This window comes from Calypte anna, chromosome 14, assembly GCF_003957555.1.
Source record: "Calypte anna isolate BGI_N300 chromosome 14, bCalAnn1_v1.p, whole genome shotgun sequence".
NCBI classification, from domain to species: Eukaryota; Metazoa; Chordata; class Aves; order Apodiformes; family Trochilidae; genus Calypte; species Calypte anna.
The window spans coordinates 5,498,672-5,521,496 of record NC_044260.1 but is presented as its reverse complement, the minus strand read 5'-3'; the positions used below and the strand labels follow the sequence as shown (position 1 = coordinate 5,521,496).

The following is a 22,825-nucleotide window of genomic DNA, read 5'->3' as shown; positions in this document are numbered from 1 at the left end:
CTCACTGCTGACAGCCACAGCCAGCAACAAGCCACATCCATCCAAACTCCTGATGGGAATCCGGGATTTGCTTCAGCAACTCTTTATTGGACAACAGCATATGCAGCTCAGGGGTGACCCAGGAGATGCACACACACGGCACACGCTCTGGGCACCAGGAACCTCCTCGGGCACTTGGTACCTCACGGAGAACGCTCCTGCGGTGCTCCGGGCGGGCTGCCTGGGACAGAGAGTCCCACTGCCACCTCGTGGGGCAGGGACGCATCGCCTCCGATTTTCCACCGCGCACCGCGGCCACCAAAACTCCCAGCAAAGACCCAGACCCTGGTGGAAAAGACGACCCGGAGAAATCTCATAGGCCCTGGCTTGGAGAGAGGAGGGAAAGCCACACATAGAAGTGCTAGAGGCATCAGGAATCAATGGGATCTTTCCCTGCCTGACTCCAACCCCGCTACGCAGCTTTACTGGGAAGGGAGGATGCTGGCACACAGGGCAGGTGTCTGGCTACAGTCACTGGACTGAGGGAAGAGTGGAAAGACACTGCCATCAGCCCAGGACCTGCTCATATACTCCTGTGTCCCACTCAGGGGAACGGTAGCACCTTCCAAGGGCGCTGGCACCCCAGGGACAGAGCCTCAGGAATTGAGGTGTTGGTCCCATGCAGAAGACATAGGGGTGAGGCAAACCCAGGAATTCCCTTCTGCTCCAAGTTAGCACCTAGCTGTTAAAAGAAGACTTCTGTTAATTTTCAGCAGGATGGGCTACAATGCTTTGCTGTGCAGTTAGAGAAATAAAGAAGCTAAAAATCTCCCCCATAGAGGGAATGAAGCAGTGAACAACCCCTCATGGCTTTGAGAAACCAGCCTACAACAACTCCCAAAAGGAGGTCTTGGACCCAGCACTGTCACTGAAACCTCTCTGGGTCTAGGACATCCCTCCCCATGGAGAGGGAGATGGTTCTGCTCTCTGCCTGCCTGCAGCTGCAGTCTGGGATAGGGGAGAGGCCCTTTATGTCTCATGCCCCATAGCGCCTCCCTCTTTGTGTCACTGATCCTGGACAGAGCCACTTCAAACACAGGGAGGGAGAGAGGAAGGAAGGGAGAGCTGCTCTTTCACACCAATGCAGTGTGCTTGGCACAGCCCTGGATGGCATGAGGGGGACACTGCAGGGTGACATGCAGTGCCATGCTCCCACATTCAGGACTGTAATGACTCAAGCAGAGGATGGGCAAATCAAGCTCTGCCCTCCTGAGCTGCCAACAAGGCTGAAGTCAGCTCTTGAACTAGATCCAAAGAAAGAAAACAGTCTTAAAAGTCAATCTTCTGCAAAAAAGTGCCCTCAAGTTCCATGCTTACTCTGTCTCTTTGGTTCACAAACCTACAGTCTCCATGTCAGAAAGCAGAGGAGCTGCCCCACAGTCCTGCACAATTTCAGGCAAGCAGCAGTGAAGATGGAACGTTCCTTTGATCCCACTCTCAGATGCTGGGCAGGGGAACATCACTCCTGCACTTTACTCTTATTTTTCTGCTTCCATATTTTGGACAAACGGAACTTGTTGTTCTTCTTCTTCTCTGACTCCTGGCTCTCAAGAGATCCGTCTGCAGAAGGAGCAAACACTGAGCACGTTGAGACCCACAGCCCGGGTGCCACCCACTGCTGCTCCATCAGAGTAGAAAGGGCCCTTACCAAACCTCTGGATCATGTCTGCCAACACCTGATCCTCCTCTTGTTCTCTGTAATGGAATAGAAATTAGAAAACTCAGCTGTGTTTCACCACAAGTGGCAGACCTCAAAAAAACACATAAAGGCTGCTGTTATTCCCCCAGTAAGAAATGAACAGCCTCCACAGCACACCTCAAGAGAGGTTCAGGAAAAAAACCTCAAGAGTTAGAGGAGCCATAGACATTAGCAAATTACATCTGGTTGCCTTGAAAGTGGGGGGAGGTGTGGGGATTTCCAGCCTGTGGCAGTCCAGCACTGCAGCATGGAGGCCCTTCCCAGAGCTGACCTATGAATCATCCAAGTTCCCAAGTTGTGAGACATCACCACACCCAGAAGATGTACAGAGGGTGAGACACCAGCAGCCCAAGGTGCTCACTGCAATTGGGCATGAACTCCCTGCTACCTCCTCGGGCCTGGGCAAGAGCCAAAAGCCTGGAGATTAATAGAATCCTTGAGCTGGAGTCCATGCCCTGAGGTCTGCTCTCAGCAAAACGAGGCACAAATCCAGCTACTTGACACAGCAGCCTTCCTTTGAACTTGGGGGAGATCCAACTCTCAGCTCTATCTGTTCTTTCCCTGCATTAGACCAACACATTCCTGGCTTCATGTTCCCAGAGTCCTCCTGCAGCTCCCACAGTCTCCATTCTCCCCATCTCCATCATCTCTCTCTCTTCTTCCTGCCTTCTACATTTTTTGTCCTTGTCTCACTTGTCCTTGGAGCAGCATTAGCTTGAGAGAGCAGCAAACATGACTGCAGTTTTGATCTCAGTTTCTCACAGCTACCAAGAAAGCAATGGAAGCAGCATTTAGGACAAGATGGTTGGTGACAGGTCACCACCCACCTCTCATGGTGCAGAATGGATTACAACCATCCATCCAGCCCTACAGCCTGGGCAGAGGAGAGGGTCCATTGTAAGTCATCCCTGGTGTTGGCACATCTCCCACTGCCCAAGGACCCTCACCTGAGTCTGTCCTCATCCAGGCACTCCACGATATCATTCCGATCATTGACTGTGTTCAGGTAGGACTCCAGCAGCTCCTTTTCTCTCTCTCTCTCCCTGAGTGTCTTCAAATCCTCTGAACAAGACACAAGAGAAGCCCAGGTGAGTAACTCCCCACTGTAGCTCCTGTGTCCACCCTCGTCCAGCAAGACCCTGGTACAGACCCAAATGTTGTTATCCTCATGCCCAGGGCACACCTGGCATCCTCTCAGAGAGGGTGGGTTGGGTGTTACCGGGAGTCTGCACCTAACACCTCCGAATCCAGGAGATCTTCCCAGTGAGACTGCCATCCCTGGCAGTGTCCTTCAGCTCTGAAGGCCACCCCAGCTCTGTGTGCAGAGCAGAAGGCTCCATGCAGCCAGCAGGACTCTCAGTGCAGTCAGCTCTTACCTGGCTTGCTCATGAGGTGTCGCAACTCTGTCTCAATGTTCCACTGCTGCTCCTCCAACTTCTGCTGTTTCATCCTAGAAAGAACCATGGAAATGATGAGTTACTGCCTCTCCATGCCTCAGGGCTGGAACCTTCTCATACTGTATTTAAGCCTCATCTCTACATTGCCCACCACTGGAGAAGGGGCAGATGAAGGGGAATCTTTCTCCATTGCATATGTAAGTTTTCCCTCCCTACAAGCTTATCAGTGTTCAACAGTGCCCATCAGCCTGTATCTGATGTATGCTGGCAGTTCTCCCAGAGATGTCCTCAAGCCCTCCCTCATCCCACCAATTGGCATGTTATTTTTTTGGGGCTGCCATGTTCCCTCACTTGCCCTGCTTACTGCCAAGTGCCCAAGCAGAAGGATGAATTTCTGGTTGTACTTACTTGTACATGAGCTCCGATTCCTGTCTGAGCAGCAGCTGCTTCTCATGGATCAGTTTGAACCAATCCACCATGAGGGCATCCTCAGACTCATCTGCAAAGGAGACAAAGGGCAAGACTCCTTTAGAAGCTGCATCAGTGCAGTCTTCCAGCTTAAACACACATCCAAGGCAGAGTCTAGGATAACTTAAATGGGCTACAGGCAACCTCAAGTGAAAACAGCTCATCTTTGGTATTCCTGGATGCAAGGGAAATTATGCAGCTGCTGAATATTCAAGGATTATTCAGTAAGCACTCTACCTCAGGGCACCCAGATCATTTTTCCATGTCACTGGCTCAACTCTGCCCTGTGAAACCTGAGCCATGATGACCCAGGAATGGGACAGGAGCCTCACACCTCCCCACCATAACAGAGATGGCCCCTGGACTTCTTTACCTCCCTCACAGTCACGCAGCTGCTTCTCCAGATCCACTCCTTTCAGTTCCAGCTCATCCAGTTGCTTCTCGATCTCACACACCTTCTTCTGGATTTCCTCCTCAGGAAGGTAGTCTGGGTGCAGCTAGGAAAACAAAAGTAGGACCAAATACAGCTTAGTGCTCTCAGACTCCCTGCTGAGGTCACAGTCCTAACAGAGATGGAAAATGACATAAGGAGCCCAACTGCAGAGCCATGTCCTGAAAGGGCTGTGTCAGCAGAGATGCAGAGCTCATACCAGAGCAGTGGCCAGTGCTACATTAAACCACTGTGATATAGTCACTGTAGGTGATAACATCTACACACTCTTGTCAATCCACAGAGATTCCCCCTCCTTTTTAGGGGGAGACTATGTCTACCAGATCTTTCTTTGTCTCTGCCTTATTCCAGGCCCTACTGTCCTCCTGCAGAGGTAACAGGCAGTCTCTCCATCTTGTCTCTGTCACAGAGCCTTTCACCCCTTCTCTGGAAATTCATATAAAACCTGCCAATAAGACAGCCTCAGGTATTTCTGGGCAAGGACTCCAGCAGGATAACCAGCAACTCCGGCATGTGCCCCTTGCACCTTGTTTCCAGCCATACCTTAGTTGGTGACACTGCTTCAGGGGTCTGGATGCTTTTTGGAACAGAGGGTTTAACTAAAATGGAAAAAAAAAAAAAAAAAAAAAGAGAGAAATGCAGTAACAAACTTAAAAAAATGTTGTGGGACAGAGCCTATAGCACCAGAGAGCACAACAGGTCCCTGCCAAACAAAAGAAGGCACTGGCTACATGTATGCATCAGCATGCCTGATGAAGGGGAGAGCAGTGTCTGCAGGAATCAGCAGAGCCTGATTTACACCTCGTTTCTGGACACTCAGACACTCTCTGGTCACAGGGTGCTGCCTGCACCCTCAGGCCATAGGCACTCACTAAACTCAGGAGTGACTTGGGAGCTTGCACTCAAAACTATTAACTTCCATGTTCATTCATTATCTCATTAATACTTGACGATCCTTACTGTGGGAAAACCCAACCTTTATTAAGCTTCCAAAATATACAACAGAAATATGGGGTTACTGTTAGAGGAAAAGACAAGACATATTTAAAAAAGCCCCTCTAGTGCTCTTGTACAAAGATGTACCAGTAAATACTGATGAAACAAAGATGGTCTAGGGGACCTCAGCACAGGTCTCAGGAAACTAAGGTTCAGTTCCTTCCACAAAACACTTCCTAGGTGAGAAGTCCCTTAGGCCCCACTACACAGCATTATTTAGGCCCTGGACACCTCTTAAAATCAATTCTTACGCAATGTGTGTTTGTTCCACTGTGCCTCAGCTTCCTCTGCCCAACTGTGCTGCAAGGATAACTACAGAAGAGTGTGAGGTATTTGGATACCCGAGGGGATGGGCTGGATAATTACCACAGAGAGAGAACAGAAGCGTACGTGGATGATGTGATAGGAAGGAAAACTCTGGTATCAAAAGAGCAGGGCTGTATGGAAGGCAGCAGCAGTGCAGGCTCAGCACACACAAGGAGAAAGATAGGACAGGCAGATTAGGGGAGCCTCCCGAGAGCCTCTGGCAATTGGTGCTGACTCGAGGAAGAGCTCAAGGACAGTTCTCCAATTGCCCAGTCCTGCCTCTAATTGCATTTCCCAGGAAGAGTGCTGGATGTGGCAACCAGCTCCGTTGTCCCTGCACTGCTGCTCTCCATCAGGATCTCCTCCCTCTGGATGCCGCTGGTTTGCTGCTCACACACCACCTGTGACTCCCACTTCTCCTAAAGGTTCCTCCAAGAGGGAACACCACCCTTTCCCAGCTCAGCCCTGCATCTTCAGGCTCCTTCTGGCTGATCTCTGCAGCACCTCCAACCAAGATAGGAAGCTGCAAGAAGGACAAGGTCACTGGAGAGGAGCAGCTCGTAAAATGATGCTGTCCTGACCAGCTCAGGGTCTGATATCCCCTGATATCCTCAAGTTCTGTCTTGACAGACACGAGCTGGGTTGGCTGCTTGCCGGCAAACTGGAAGTAGGACAGTTGGCAGGAAAACCCTGGAGCCTCCTTTCTGAAAAGAAAACGCTACCTACGCCAAAGAAAACTAATGACCTACAGAAATGCTCATCATCCACAGCCCCAAACAGGACTAAGGGCAGGAATGGCAGCTGACTTCACAGCCTCACTCTGGGTGCTGAGGTAGAGACCTCTGCAGAGGAGCAACAAATCTGTCCTTAAGCCACAGGCTGCCAAGGGAGAGCAGCAAGAGAACAGCCCTCCTGATGGGAGACTTGCACACACATGAAAAATATGGGGAGATTTCCTGGGAAAGCTTCCCAGAGCGGGCACTCCCCAGCAGCCTCCCTTATCTTAACAACTCACTTCCTGGGAAAGATGTAATGCTGAACCATGTGGCTGAGTCTGAGGAGAAAAAACCAGAGAATGATGGAAAGTTTTGGGAAAATGATGGCAGTGGAGGCATGCTAAGCTTTTAAAAAAGGCACCACAGTTGGAGTTTGAATGTTTTGTTCCTATCAGAGGTACAAGCAAAGGACAGTGCTGGAAGCAGGTAACCAATAGTAAAGGAAGCCACTCAGCCATTGGGACTCATCCTGCAAGCTCCAAGACAAACATCAAAGTCAGGGCTGAGCATTGCTGTGAGGACCTTCTAGCCCAAACAGGTAACACTTGTTATGCCAGACAGGGTAAAGAAAGGGAAGAACAAATAAGTCAAGCAAACAGGACAGCAGCAAAGATTGGGTTACTTCCAGAAAATTTCATTTGCATTGTATTGGGACAACTGGGCAAAGGAGGAGAGGTACAGAGTAAAGCTATGGCTGAAGATACAGGAGTAAGAAACTGGATGAAGGGAAGGGACAGACTGGTCAGGACATATTTGAAAGTCCCAGAAGCATCAGTCTTGGCTGCTGCTACAGTGGGTCCTGCCAGCTGGAGTCCCTGGCTGACAGTTCTCTGCATTCCTTTCATTTCCCAAAGCCACTCAATTGAAGGGGAAGAGGGGCATCAACTAGATTCTAGTTCCCCAAATTAGGAGATGGTCCTCTTCATAGCTTTGAGTCTAAAGAATGACAGGGCAGTGACCCTGACAATCTCTATTTTAATTTTTTCCCTTCCCACACAATTCTCTGGTCTGGCTGGTTCCTGCTTAGGCCAAGATAGCTAATAAAAAATAATGACATGGATTTTTTTTTCCCCCATCACAACAGCCACAGAAAACTCAGGAACACATCTCCCATACAGACCACTCAGGCTGTCCTGACAGTGCAGAGGAGAGAATGCCTTTAAGCAGGCAGAAGAGACCTTACATGTGGTAGTGCTTTTCTTCAACTGGTTGCCCTCTTCCTCCTTCTTGGCAGAGCCCCTAGGGTCTTCCCAGCCTTGCATTGAATTCTGACAGCTCCTGATAAGATCTGAGCTGGGGATCAACTTTTTCTTCGTGAATCCACCAGATGAAGCTGGAGATTAAGAAGCACAGGCAGGTGTTGAGTAAGAAATTTCAACTCTCATCTTACAAAAATCCCTTCATTGCCCAGCATCTCTGGTTCTCCTCATTAGTCACCTTCATTTCTAGTCCTGGTTCTCTCTCAGTGGTAGCAAGGGGCAAAAGCTCAGAGGAAACAGGGAGAAATCACCAGTTAGAAGATCAGAGTATAAGAAGGGTAGAGGAGAAGAATAAACTGTTGGGAACCATCCCCAAGACTTCTCACCATTGCACATTTATGCAAGAGGGAGTAAGCAAAGTCTTGCTAGCTGTCTTGCAGAAGAAGGGCACCCTGTAAAGGTGCCTTCCTTGGGGAAGGATGGCTCTCCAAATAAAAGACCAAAGCAGGTACTGAGAGAAAAAAAATCCTGAAAGCAATGCAGTCTTTCACCTTATTTGTGCCTTGCAGCACTCATGCCTGCCCCTGCCTGCCTACCAAAATGAAGGCAAAGCTTCATACCAGAGTCCTGCTTTGCTGATGGGACAACTAATGGACTTGGCTTTTTCTCCTCGTGTGCTGAGCTCCCTGTTCCCACCTGGGAGTTATCAGTAGGTTTCTTAGAGCCACCTTGGTCTCTGCAAAGAAGAAAGACAAAGGTAGGAAACCATCCTTCTTGTAGAGTGGTCCACAAGAACTATACTGGACTTCCTCAGTGGGATCTCCATCCAGGAGGGTCACACTTTTTCTAATTAAGAGTCCATCAACTTGAAATATGCTTTCCCTCTCCAGAAATGAAAGACTTTGCCTCTTCCACCACATAGTTGAAAACAGAGAAGCATTAAAACACAGGAGGGCTTCTCTCCTATCAGCACAGAAACCTGCAGCACCACACACAGCTGCAGATATGGACATTCCCATTCTCTTGTCACAGAGACCCATCAGCTCCAAGACACTCACTTGTTGGCTGCAGGCTTCAACAGAGATCTCCACTCTGCTGGGCTCTCAGACTTGTCTTCACCAACAGCCAGGCTTCCTAAAAATAAAGGACAAAACAAGGTAATTTCAGATCTAATAAAAAGAAACAAGCCAGATTTGTGTCTCAAGAGATGTTAGGAGATAAGTTATACAATGAGGTAGATACTATGATATTATTGCAGCAAACCAGCACCACTTCAACAAGTCTAACATGGGCAGACACATGTACAATAGGCAGTAAATAACCTTGGTGGCATTTTTCCCCTTTTGGCTCAAACACATCAAACGTTTGCAGCTACAGAAACACAGCCACAGTGTAAATGAGCAGCAATGTTCAACAGCAACAGTTCAGGTTTCAAGGACAAAAGGATGAGGCATGAAGCAGGGGAGACATAACACCCCACAAGCTGCAGACAGATACTGCTTCTGGACCAAAAAAAGGCCATCTGGAAGTGGTTGAGACACTGGATGCCCCCAGAACATTATCCCTCAGCCCCCTGTGCAGTCACCATGGTGCAAGCTCAGTTCCAAACAGAATAGGAGGCTGAGTGAGCCCCAACTGCAACCACAAAATCAACCTGAAGTTCTGGCAAGGTCTCCTCTCTGGGAAAGCCTACATAAGCCTCTGAAATCCATCATGATTCCAACATTTGATGACAGCTGGTACAACTTCAAATACCTGGAGATCCTCAGAGAAGAAAAAATTGCCATGCGAGAGGGAGCAATTGCACTGGAACAAATGAAAGTATGTTGAGCCCCAGAACTCAGAAAAACCTCGTGTGGCTATGGAGATAGAGAGTGCAGGAGTCACTGACACATTCATTGTACTTGTCCAAGAGAAAGGCACAAAATTGGCACACAGTGGCCAGGCAGAGCTCACAGAGATGTGAACCAGTCATCTCACCTTTGATGCCTTTTGACGCTGACTTGTGCACAGAATCAAGAGGTTTGCTGGCATTCTGGCTCTTGGGCAGAGGGTCTGTAATCTTTTCCTGTTTTAGTGCTATATACCCTGTTTTGCTGGGCTGTGCTTTTGGAGCTGGACTCTGCCACTGAGAACTGAGGGGAGAAAACTTGCCACTGCAAAAAAGAATAACCTGGTGAGTGGTTTTGAAAGGACAGACCATTTAGTGGCCTCTGTTCCAAAGACTTGGATGAGTCCCTTAAATCTCAGCCACAAGAGCAGTCAGGGACAAGGGAAGAACGATGCAGGGACTTCTCCAGGTTATCTCAAGAATCATCATAGGAGTACAAAAAGGGAAAGAGAAACAGTACTCACCTGCTGGACACTGAGGTGCCAATGGAACTGAGTCCTCCTGGCCTGTTTGGAGAGATGTTTGATCCAGCCAGAGCGTGTATAATGTGGTTACGTGCCTGATCCTTCTCAGCACTTGCTGGACTGAGCCCAGTACTGGTTCTGGCAGGGGCAGTTTTACCAAGGCCATGAGAAGAAGGGACTTGGTTTTTAGTGTCAGAGGTTTTATTGCTGGAGGTCTCCAATGACCGAAAAAAATTTTCCCTGGCTTGCTGTATTTTTGTTGTGGAGGTTGTCCAAAGAGGCCCTGCTGGGGCCTCATGGTGATCTGTTTTATTTCCTCGTGGGGTACCTTTGCAGTCATCTGATTTATTTACAGCTGAAGAGGACCATGAAGTATTTATGCTTTTGAAGCCAGAGCTTCCAGAAGATGAAACAGATGGCTTGGTTGAATTAGTAAGGCCTTCCTGGCTGGGTTTCTTCAACACCTGCTCTGATTTCTTGGGTTCTGCTGCTTTCTGGAACGCCTTGGCAGCAGTAGGGGCTGGGGTGCTCTCAGGTTTGTTCCCAGTGCTGCAGAGACCAGAGATCTGGACATTGTCTGGCTGCTGGTGGCTGGTACAGATGAAGGTACCAGGCTCAGGCCCAGCTTTGTAGCTTCCAGGAAGGAGCACGTTCCAACACTGCCTGCATCTGTGAATAAGAAAAGTGTTAGAAAACATCTCCAGAGCACTGGGAGGTCTTTGAGACACAGCTGAGAGTGCAGGCACAGCTTCCACTGCCAGCACAGGGTGGGTGAAGGTACCACACAGGCAGTGAAATCCATTCCCTCGAGTGCCCACACAGCCCCCTTCCCCTCCATCCCCAAAGCAACAAGGCTGCCCCTCTGCAAGCCCCAAACCCCTGCCCCCAACTCTACCTGAAGCAGTTCCTGTGATAGAGCTTCCCAGCCACCAAGCAGCGCTGCACCAGGTGCACGTGGCTCCCACAGACCCCACAGCTGCTGCTGGGGATGTTCCCACTCTCTGCCAGGACCCCTTTCTGTGGGGAAAAAGCAGAAAAAAGGTGAGAAGCAGGCAACACCATAGAGGTCCCAGGTGGGTGCATGTTTGACATGCACAGCCAGTGGGCTGGGGCAGAAAAGTGATGACCAGAAAATTCTGGCCCTGGCTTGGTTCATCTGAAGTGGAACAGCCCACAGGGAGGATAGAGTAAGGAGAAGTTGCTCCTAGCAAAGGCAGAGGACCAGAGTGTTTTGTCTGCCCGTGGGAAACTGAAGTGCAGAAATGCATGATTTGAATTAGCTGTGAAAGGTCCTTACCGTGGTGACAAAGAAGCTTCCCTGCTTTCACCCTCATTTTGTTCCTGCTCTGCTTTGAAACTGTTTCCAAGAATTAAATCAGTGCTTTCTAGCAAAAACGATACATTTTGTTAAACATTTCCACCCCCAATCTAGAAACATCACAGTCATGTCCTATTCACCACTGGATGAATCCCAGCTTGTGATGGCTTCCCAACAACTGCCACCTCAATCTGTGCAGTAACCAACCAGACCTCTGGATTAAATCCCCCCTATAATGAGGTGAATATTTAGAGACTGAAGGTATAAACAACACCCCAAGCCCCATTTCTTACTAGGGAGGTTTCCTTTGGCTGAGCTCTGGCTGGTGGGTGGGCAGGAGGTAGTTTTGGAAGCACTGGCTTAGGAGGCTCTGAAACAGCTTTCTTCCCAAGAGGCTGCTCCTGAGGTTCAGAGGAAGGACGCTTGATTCCAGCCATGCCTCCAACTGGAAAGAAGGAAAAAGGGAAGATTTTAAGATAACATAAGGAAAACCCATAGAAAACACATAGAAATAATCCCTAAAAATGGATAATTTGATGATGGAGGCTTGGAGATGCCACAGTGGATCTAATGCAGGAACTGACAGGACTTGCCTCAAGAAACCTGCAAACGCCCAATCCTCTTCTCAGATGAAAAAGAAGCCCTCTACATTCACAACAGGTAGAGCAAAGAGAATCCCAAACACACTTCAATGAAGCAAGGAATGATTCCCCATGGCCTGAGAAGCCCAGGGAGGCTTCGTACACAGTTTCTACAGACAAGACCCTGTAGCGGGAGGAGAGCGAGGTGGGCGTCGCCGGGCTGGATAGATGAGCGATGTAGCTAGAGTTGCTGCGAGATTAGCCTACTGCTGAGGACGCAGCCAGCCATGCTCGAAGCTAGCTCTGGAGTGAGCTGCCTGGTGGATGTGAGACTCACTATTTATTGGTCCACGGCCTCACGCATGCTCCGTGGGGCCCTGCCTCAACTGGGCACAGGTGTAGTGGCTCACACCCACTCCTTGGTGATTAGCAGACTCCTTATGTTGTTCCCCTACAAGACCCCTCGATCTGTCTCTCAGGAATGTTATTTTTGCACAACTTGTTCTCCTGAATGAGATGTCTACATGTTCCTTGTGGGATATGGTTGACCCACTGCTTCACTTTAAGAGCAACCAATAAAATAACCACCAGTCTGTAAAGGGATTATAACCTTCCTGGTAAATAGAGAGGGAGGCTGGGCAGGGAGCAGAGAGGAAGCAGAGTTCCCAGCAGCCTTCTCTCAATAAAGGCAGCTGTCCAAACAAACACCCAGGGCCCTGTCACCACACTGACAGTGGACTTGTGACAGCCAACCCAGCACATGGTTTAGGCTCAAGCTGTCCCCTCACTTCACATCATAAAGATGGGGGGGATTCTGCTCTGTTCTTCTGCAAATGCAGGACCGCACTAGGATACTGGCAGCTCAGCCTCCCTGGCCTCCAGTGTCCTGCTGGAACCCATGTGAAGGGCACGACTGTGGTATCAGGAGGCTGCTTGGTGTCAGAGGGCACATTCCTGGCTGGGCTCATTTTCAGACACACACAGCAACAGGAATGCAAACAGTGTGTTTTGTGGGACACCAGAGAGTATAAAAATGTGCTGTGCTTGATGACGTGGTGGGCAAATTGCTGAGGGGAGGGGACAAAGACCCCAAACTGACCCAGATTTGCACTAGTTGTCACACACAATGGACTTTGTTTGACTTCAGTCAGCCTGGTTTTAAAACAAGACATAAAAAATGAAGAGGCTGGAGGGAAGAGGTTATGGAGAGAGAAATAAAGCATGCTTCAATGTATAAAGAGGTGGAGAAGGGAGAAGAGTATTAGAGGTATTAGAGGCAGCTCTTGGAGTGAATTGTGCTTTCTTTTTAAGATGTGGGATGTTTTCAGTATGTATCTGTCTTTTCAATCTAGATTCACCTTAGCCAGTTAAGTCATTCATGTCCCACTTTCTAAAGTTTCCTCTGGAGGAACCTGTGAAATTGGTTTATCGTATTATTTCATTTTGTAAGAGCTTAAAGCCAAATATAAACCAAGTCTATGATAATGCTCCTGTGAGCCCAGTTAAACTCCTCAGTACGTGGATATAATGCCTTATAACAGCTCTGTGGCCTGTTTCATGTTTGAAAGAATTGCTATCACAATTATGCCAGTTCAGGGGGTCATTTTCTTCTGCTTCCTTCCATCAGCACTGTTGTGCTGTACAACCCCTGCCACGGATGCTGTTACATTGGCACAGCCACACAGACAAGTTCAGCCTTGTCAAACTTGATGTTCTCACTAGTCCTCTGGTGTGGCAAGGACTAGAGTAGGCATGAAAGTGCTTGAGAAAAGAAAGCTGAGTTGGGGACTGTGGAGGGGAACCTTCACTGCTCCTGTCTGGCTGAACTGTAAGAAATTTTAGAATGCTTACTAAATTTAAAGGCGCTAGTTTTAAGACAAGGTACAGCCCTGTGCCCTTCCAAAAGTACTGGTGCTACTGTAGGCCAGTGTGTAAAGAGGTCAGATCCTCCATTCAAATAGTTCTGGTACCAAACGGCCTCTGTGCTATTTTGATTTTCCAAGCTTGTCAGGAGGCAAGGGAAAGCACAAAATTAAGCCCAAATCCTTCCTACGCCCCTCCTGGGAATATGGTACTTACTAGGAGACCGTCCATGGAAGTAGTTATAATACTGGGATACATAGGTGAGGATGCTCAGCCTGTCTGGTACCCTCAGAGCAACCATATCCTCTGCTTCCAGCAGGGCTGGGATCCCCAGCTCCTCCTCCGCCACTCGAAATGCCTGGAGAGGGGAAAAATAAAAATTAAAAAAAATGGCAGTCTTGTCCAGCCCAGGCTGCTCCTCATCAGAAGTAAGAAACTCCACTGCAAACATCCCTGCTCAAATAATAACTCTACTGGGGAACAGCTGCCCCAGTTTAACTCCTACATCCCATGGCTGCTGCAGGAACTGATGGAGCCGTGGCTTCCAGCCATCGCGTTGAGAAACTCAGGCAGGGAGCCAAAAATCTGGCCTGGCAAGCTGGCCATAGCTCACTGCAGAGGAACTCACCTGGGCTTACCCTGCTCATCCTCCAGCCTGCCTCTGGCTGGATGGGCAAAGCTGCCAAGAGCAAGGCCTGGCAGAAGGGGATGTGTCAGGCCAGGCTGGCAGCCTCGCTTCCAGCCCAACCTGGAGCACTCCCCAATTAACGGTGTGCTGGAAGGTGTCTGCAGGCAGCTTTCTATCTCCAAGTGTTGTGCAAAGCTTCCTGCCTGCTCCTCCCCAACTGAAAAAAGGGAAATCTTGGGGGGAAGAGAGGAATAATGCAAAAGAATGCCTGATACCTAGCTTCCCTCCAGCTTAACTGTTTGCATGCTGACTACTAACACGTATTTGAGGTAAATATTTCTCTTTCTGATGTCCTCTTCTTTGAAATTGCAGGATCAAGGTCAGGGAAAGGAGAGAAGAAACATTTTCTTTTACCTCTTAATGAGACCCTTTACTGGATGGCAAAAACTTGCTCAACTCAGCATAAGGCTTTGACTAGGGATTTTCTCCATCTGTCTTCCTTCCTGGCTTTTAGGAAAAAATCCTTTCCCTTCCTGTTGGAGCATCCCCTTTGAAATGCCAACACAGCAAAGGAAAACAGCACTTGCAGGAGCAAAAGCACAAGGAAGGCTACTGCTGAACCCTACAGTGAAAGGGTTAAAGAAAGACTGAAGCATATTAAAGACTTGAGCACATTAAATCCTCCGCATCCGACCTCTGGCACAGACACAAAACAGTGGTGGTGTACAAGCCAACTATTCCTACTTAGAAGAAACAAACAGCCATTGTTTTTTAGCAAGATAATTACCATTTTATTCTGTTGGGTATCCCAGTAAATATGTAACTGAGCTGACATTAAGCACACTTTCAGACAGTTACCACTGGCTGCATTATCCCAGCTGCCAGCCCAGCCTGGCACTCACCTGTCTCATAATCTGGTGCTTAATATCATCTTTGGAGTGTTCCCCATTGCACTGACTGCACAACTGGTCCAACCAGTGGACATTCCTGGTGTGCAGCCTAGCAAGAACACAGGCCATGCCATCTCCTGCCAGACAGCACCGTAGGTGAGATCAGTGTGACAGGCACAGAACCAGTGTGAGGGGCTGCCTGGACCACAGAGAGGAGGATGCTCTCTGCACACAACTGGTTTGGCCAGAAGCACACAGAGAGTAGCATTAGGATGATGTGTCCCCTATAACTACAGCATCCTCGTGCTCCTAGGAACTGCTCTTGCCTGCAGACCCAACAAGATCACCACTCAGTTGCCCTTTTCCTCTGAATGCTGGCCCAAGCTTGGCTTTAAAGAAGCAACACGTTCTTTCTGTAACATTTTTCATCAGTGCAGGTCCAAGAAGTGAGTTTAGCTCTCCCAGAGCCAAGGACCACCTCAGATGGCTCCACTGCATCAGAGATGTCAGACAGTCCAGACAAGAGTAAGCTGCTGTGGTTCATTCACCTCCCAAGCTCCTGCCAAGCAACAACGAAGCTGCGTGGAAGGATGCCAAGGGAAGAGAAGCATTTTAATTCACTGCCCTTCTCTTTGTGAGAAAGGAAGGAAAAAAAAAATCCTTCCTTGGAGCACTAAGCTCATGCTTGAATCCAGTGCAGGAGGGGACTGGCCTGCCCGACTTCTGTCTTCTCTGTGCAGAGAACAAGAGAAACTCAAATCCCATCCTGGAGTGAAATGTCCAGTCAGAATGAGGTTTTAGGATGCCTCCACCTTCCAGCAGCCTTCAGTCACTGGAAATGAGCAGAAATGGGGGGAGACTCTTTACACTTCCCCTCTCCCACTAGCTACCTCCCAGCTCCTCTTCTGTCCCTCAGGAGCATCATGTACTCAACACATCCATGCCCATGTCTTGACCCCCAGCACCTCCTTCCAAGTTCCTGTTGCAGCAGGACATGCCTGACACAGGCATCACTGCAGCCAGTGAAGAAGTCTGAGCAGTCTGAGGGTGCTTTCAAGCAGCCAGCAAGCCTGGGCAGTGTTGTATAAGTCAGAAAGCTGGACACATGCAGAATAAGGCAGAGGATTTGATTACAGCACACTGCACCTGCAGTCACAAACTAGAGCACCAAGTCCCAAACTAGACTAAAAGTAAAACTTTAAATGTCACTTACCAGCTTGTTGTTCTCATATACATTTTCTTTACTGAGGGAGCTGAAGTTTCTGAAACAGAAGAGACAAATTTCAGGTTGGTGATGTAGAGCCAGCTTCACTTCCAGCTTCTCAAACCCCTCTGAGCTTCAGTGGACAGAGCACCTCATCCCATCCTGCCTTCTCAGAGCCACTTTGAGGGAGCAATGTGGGCAGATCCCAGCACACAGACAGCCACAGACCTGCTGTACCTCCCAGAACTGAGACATACAGAAGACCCAGCAGGCACAGCCATCTGCCCACAGGCAGCACAACACATTTTTGGCACATCTACCCTTGCAGGGTTGACTCCTGCAACCTCCCATGGACAGGATGTGCTGATGCCAAAACATCCCATGCAGATTCAGGGGTTTTGCTTTCTTTTTTTTTTTTCCCCATCAAAAAAAGAACAAGCCTTGCTCCTCTCCCACCTCAAAAAGATACACTGGTTCCTGCCACCCAGCTTTGCAACACTCTCTCCCTGACCACTTCCCAAACAGCCACATCTTTGCTTTTCTCCACACTGCCAGACCTCAGCTCCAAAGGACACTACACAGCACCCTTCTCCAATGCACCCAGATCCTGCAATCTCAGAAGCTGCCAGTTCCATCAGCAAACACATTCTGGTTTCAAATCCTCTTTTCTCCTGAGCTCCACAAAACCACCAGCACCAGGAATCTGCCTGGGAAATACCTCTGCCCACAACCCAATACTGCAGCTGATAACACCAAAGTTGCCTAGAGAATCTTATTCTCCTTTCCCTGGGGCTGTCACCTTTGATTTGTAATCATAACGAGTAACTGAAAAGGAAGAGAGAATTACTGTTTGCAGTTACAAGCCAAAGTCAACAATCCTTTTTCCTTTCTGAGGTCCCCAGTAATCACTTCCCTCTTCTCCACTCCCTGGATTTGCTCTCCCTCTCTCCATTCCAGCCCAGATGCCACTGTGCTGGGAACGCAGAAACTGAGACCTGGCAGGGGTAAAGCACAGAGGAGAGGGAGTTTTGTGCTATTGAAAACAGAGCCACAATAATGGGTTTTCTCACCCATAGCAGAGTGTGTCCCTTGCATAGGAAACAGCCACTGTCAGCTTTCTTTTAAACTGGCTGTGACTTGCTAAACTGGGAATACAAAACCAACTGCTGGCTGGCAGCCCTGCTCTCCAACACCATTTCCTTCTGCCCAGGCAAGCGGGCAGGGTCAAGTCCTTTCTTAAAACCCAGTTTCACTTTACAACCCTTGTACCTACTGGCACAGAGCTAAGGGTACAGAGAGGTATCAGAGAGGAAATTCTCATTGATGAAAAGGCTACAGCACCAACTTTGCACTGTTGTAGGTAGCACCTTCATAAACGATGTGGACCTACCCTTGTTAACCAGTCTCTCACCTTGGAGAGGAGGCAGGATAAGTGTGTGAAAGCCAGGGCAAAGTTGCCTTGCAGAGTCCTATTCATGAGTCAAACACATGATATGTATCACAGCAGGGGAACTTTTTCCATGACTTGTAACAGCAAGGAGCAAGCCAGGTCCTTTATCTGCTTACCACAGAAAGTGGAGTATTACATTACAAATACAAGAGGCTCCTTCAAACAGGTTTGCCCATGATGGCATAGCCTACATCTGGTATTGCAATGTGGGATAAGGAGAGAATGAACAACAGATAAGACCCAAAGGTCAAACTCCCCCAAGAAGCACGTACAGATATGGCACATCCCACTTCTAAATCATACTCTTTTTCCTGTGCAAAAATCAAAGGAACTTGCAGAGGTTTTTGTTCAAGCAGTACTTGTGCTCGGAGAGTTCCCTTTCCTGAGACAATGGATTTAAAAAGAGCAACAAAAATAATTACAAGTCAAAAAAGCTTCAGTGAAACAATAGCTACAATCATCCGGTTTTGTGTCATGCAAGAAAATCAGCTTTTTTAAGAGCCAGCTGAAGGAGGTGATTGCAGTTCTCTGCCTCACTCCCAGGGACATCCTGAACACAGGAAAACACCTGCAAGAGGAAAGGGGAGTTTCAGCTTCCTCAGTCATGCTGTCACACAAGACACAACATAAAATACTGGGATTATTTATTGTGTGATCAGTGCCTTTTGCTGAATGCTGTTTGCTGTGGTAGTGTGTGTGAAGCTTGACACTGCATGGCATGTCAGAGAGACCTAAAAATCTGAATCTCTGACAATGAATGTCTCAAATCCCCTTCTATTCCCCACAGAAGAGTGCAAACAATCAGGTTACATGGTCCTTCCAAGAGCCTCCTGCTCTCCCAGCATCACTGCTTCTCTGGTTAGTCAGGTGAACTGCTTATATAGACTATTTCTTTTAGACATTGATCGTGCTGGTGCATCTCCTTTCTTGGAATCAAAGCTCTCTGGACCAATGTAATCCTAAGAAAGCAAAGCTATTACAAATGGAGAAGCAGGAGTTCTCCACTGAGAAAACACAGGCAACTGAATTAATTGAAAGAGGTGAGAAATAAAAATCTGACCCAAGAGAGGGCCTCCAGTGTTATAAACAAAGTGGAATTCACTAGCATGTGAAGAGAAGTGAAGTTTTGAGCTCTCAAAAAATCCTTCTCTTAGCAAAAAGCAGCTGAGCATTTTTGATGCCCACAGAATCTCTGTGAGCACCCACTGCTCCAGCTGCACAACCCCAGCACTGCCAAACCTTGCCACAGTCCTTTGCTACCCTAGGAGGGATCTCTGCTGCTACTGCTGGAAGCACTAACTTGGTTGGAAACTTTCCTCTGGAACAGACAAAGCAAAAAAAAAAAAAAGCCCCAGAGCCCTGATGACCTCAAAAGCTTCTGCCTCTCAGCACTGTTGCATTATTTTATCTAGAGGCTGTAAGATATGCACAGTCAGAAGAATCACTGAAAAAGGGTGAAGCACTCTTTGCCTGTTCACAGTCCTTGAACAGAGGGTTCAAATCCAGCACACTCTGCTAGGAACAGGACCTTTTCTGGAGTTGCAGAAAATCTAGGGAGGTAGAACAGGGCTGGGAATCCCAGGTGGAAAACGTGGCCCCTGCACTTGTCCTCCTCTCAGCAATGCCTGCTCTGGTCTCAGTGTGCTGCTGGGAGTGATTAACAACACATGAGATAGTTTGACCCCAGAACCATCCTCCCCTTGCCTGTCATTGTCACACAAACCACAACGCCACAGAGGCCAAGCAGGCAGCAGCTCTTGCTTCACTCCAGGCTTTTGCTGAGGAGATGGAGAGTGCAGGCAACCTGTCCCCAGCATGGCCCAGGCCCTCCAGGTCCATCCTGGTGACTATCAGCCTCATCCTGCTCCACTGAGCTGACAGCAGCCCACGAAATGCTGCTGGAGGAATGGACACCCACTGCTGCTGAGCTGCCAGAGGGGGATTTCACAACCAGTCCATTCCCAGAACACCAAGCTGAACAGCAGCTCACAGTCTGGGAAAGAGCAACAACCCTGACAAAGAGAAGGAGCTTAATCAAAACCTTTCCTCGACATCTGGCATTAATATCTGAGCCAGTGTGCATGGCTTCCCTGCTTCTTCTAACCCACTGATCCAGCCAAGGCCACTGAAAATGTGGCTGGAGCTTGTACAGCCCTCACCATCACACACCTCACCTCCTGCCATGAGGCTTCATGTTCTTCTGGTGTAATCAGCCCAGAAAGTGATCTGGGTTCTGCCTGACACTGTGTGTGTCTGCTTGGTGCTGGCTAAAAAGCAATCTTCAGCTGGGACAGAAAGAGAAAACCATTTCCATGGTAACTCAACTTGCACCCTCCCCCTTCCCCCAGAGCATCCTTGGGTGAGTGGGAAGTGAGTGGCAAATGCATTTGAAATTTTTACACAGCCTGCTCTGTTCACCAACAACAAACAGACATCAGCCAAGTTTGAGAGAAGTTATCATATTTTCCATGTTTTCCAGTAAGAAAACAGGAAGGGGGGAGAAACTCCAACCAGCCTGTCCTCTGAGCCACATAGCCCACAAGAGAAGCCTGTGATTATGACCATGTTGTGTAATTGCTTGAAGTTTTCCTGAGAATTTCTCAGGCTCCTGCAAGGAGAAATCCCCTGCACTCCAGAGCCCAAGAATGTCATTTGTGTAAAACAAGATGGAAAACACACTGTTGCAAAACTCTGATGCCACGACTGAATCATGTTCTGCAAGTGATTTATCAAGCAGAGCTGCTGCAAACACAGCAAATGCTCCAAACATCTATTTTCCTTTACTAGTTTTATTTCCTGTACGATACTTCTAATCTGCAACCAGGACCTCTGCCAGAAGCAAGGGGAGGAGCTCAGGACACACCACTTGAAGCCCCTGGGAACAGGAGTCACAGCCACACATGCACCCAGCCACACTTCTCTGCAGGTGGCTCCTGCACTGCCAGCACCCAGAGAAGCTTTTACAGACTCAGGGAGATTTTGCACAAGAATCCAGCCCCAGGATCTGACACATGACACCCTGGCCACCAAACACTTGAAAGCATAATTTCCTTCCAGCAGGACTTTGCCCAGCCAAGGATACACCTGGTGCTTTCCTGTACTACACCACTGACACTGATGAGGGAGGTCACTGTCAAAAGCTTCTTTGACTTTAACCTTCAGGAAATCTTTGCTGAGCTGGTCCAAGTCACAAAGAGTTTCTGTAAGGTCCTGGATGAAGTCAGGCAGAATTTCCCCCATAAAAGAAAATGAATGGTAACAGACAGATGTCACAGGCAACATTTCCCCTCTTCAGCAAAGGAACATTCATTTAAGATGTGTCTATCCACAAGCCTTGATGCATAATTTAAGGATTATAAACAAAACTAAAATGGTCAAGAGGATTATTCCAGCTCTCAAGTCACTATGCCCATTTACATCCATGCTCTGAGTGGGCCAGCTGCAGAGTTGGCCAGGAAGCAGTCACGTTCCCTCTATGAGGACCTCCTGGTCACATCAACCTTTCTGCCCTGGTAATTTGTATCTTTGTAACTGAATCAGGAAAGAAAGGAAATATTTGGAGTCACATGGATATGACAGAATGTCAGGAAGCGACACACAGCAACACTCCATGGTGACTGCCCAAGCACTGGGGACTACAAAGAAAGTCTACCTGAAGCACCCACTTCCCACTGCCCAAGCCTGCTCCTGCCACATTTAAACACAACAGAAGCAAGAGGAGACCTTCTCCTTAGGCTTCCACCAGAACCAAGACATCTGTAAGAGACCTGCACACACAAACCTAAGTGACAGGCTGTCCTGGGAGCATGAGGAGAATGGTCAAAATCAAGGAACAGGAGGAAAAGTGCAGTACAGACAACCCATCCTGGTTCTCTACCAGTTGGACACATCTGGCTGGGACAGACCTCTGCTTAAATCAATACTTGTGGGCAATCTTTGCTCCCTTGTGCCTTGACCTCCTGCCTCAGCTGTGTGTGTGTGTCCCCCCACAAAGTCCAAAGAGCCCCGAAGTGAAACAAAAACCACACGTAGGAAGCAAGATCTCTGTCTCCCTCTGGCCATTCACCTTTCCAGGTCTTAGCATTTGGGCAGAGGCAGGCCAAAACCTACAGGGTACCAGCAAGGGGTGGAAACCACTTCACCTCTCTGAGACAGAGCTCTAGATGGGAAAAACGAGTGCAGGAATCCAGCAGTTGCCAGGCCCGACCTTTTTACTGAATTTTGTTTAAATAGCCCTCACTTCCCAGCTCACACACAGCTGAGCTGCTGACGGGCTGAGCAAGGAAAGCCCTGCCTGAGCAAACATGAACAGCAAAGAGGGAAACACTTCCCAAGGCACTGCTGCCTGGGCTTGCCTCACAATCGAAAGGACTCATTGAAAATACTTATACTTCAGCTAGAGAGAGAAGAAATGGGAAAAATGAAAAATATAAAGAGGAGAAAAAAAAAATGTAGGCATGTAGGCAGCGAGCAGAGCTCTTCACTTGGAGATTTTCAGCGTGGGTACAAGCAGAGCTCCCGGCCAGGGCTGCCCGACTGCACCATCCCCCACGGAAGAGCTCCCCTGGGAAAGGCCATGCGGGATGGAGGGCTGGGGTCTGCAGCTCGGTGTGGGGCTGAGCGCAGCCCAAGCTGGCAGCCGAGGGTCTTGGCCTCGACGTCCGGCGAGGGTACTCACATGAGATCGGGCCGGTGCCGGTGGAGGATGGCGCAGAAGGCGAGGCCGTCGCGGAAGGAGGTGGTCATGTTGGTGATGCTGACATCGCGGTAGCCCTCGCACTGCTGTTTGCACCACAGCTGTAGGTTCTGGATGGCCGCCATGCTCTGGGAGAAGCGGGGAAGAGGCAGCAGCCCCGGTCCCCTGGGACGGCTCTCCCGGAGCCCCGAGCGCTGCTGAGCCGCGGGCTGCGGGCGTGCGGCTACCGGCGCGGAGAAGGCGGGGAGAGGGGCGGGCGGATGCCCCGCAGGGCCTCCCTCCGCCTCGCCCCGGGGCCGAGCTTAGCCGAGAGGGCAGAACCGACAGAAATAGGGGTGTGGGTTGTGTGTGGGGTGGGGGCGGTGGTCCGGTGTGGTCCCAGCAGATGCTGCGGGGCGGTGCGTGTGGCCGGTGTGTGTTGGGGGGACATGGGACCGCACACGCTGGGCCTCCGCAGAGGGGTTAAAGGTGGTTTCCTTCGTACACACACCAAGAAAACAAACCAAAAC

General features: G+C 49.1%; 1 protein-coding gene across 1 annotated transcript; it reads right to left on the bottom strand.

Annotated features, from left to right (window-relative positions):
* Positions 1-80: 80 nt before the first annotated feature.
* On the bottom strand, positions 81-22,562 carry MICALL2 (MICAL like 2). The gene is made up of 17 exons (XM_030460146.1): positions 22,299-22,562; positions 16,180-16,228; positions 13,665-13,806; positions 11,298-11,449; positions 10,582-10,703; positions 9,687-10,355; positions 9,312-9,487; positions 8,390-8,465; positions 7,952-8,067; positions 7,316-7,465; positions 4,598-4,653; positions 3,977-4,100; positions 3,544-3,634; positions 3,115-3,188; positions 2,686-2,800; positions 1,688-1,734; positions 81-1,599 (listed from the first exon to the last, which is right to left on the bottom strand). Exons 1-17 carry the CDS (start codon positions 22,439-22,441, stop codon positions 1,499-1,501), a joined length of 2,403 nt encoding a protein of 800 aa, XP_030316006.1. The 5' UTR covers positions 22,442-22,562; the 3' UTR covers positions 81-1,498.
* Between the last annotated feature and the right edge of the window lie 263 nt (positions 22,563-22,825).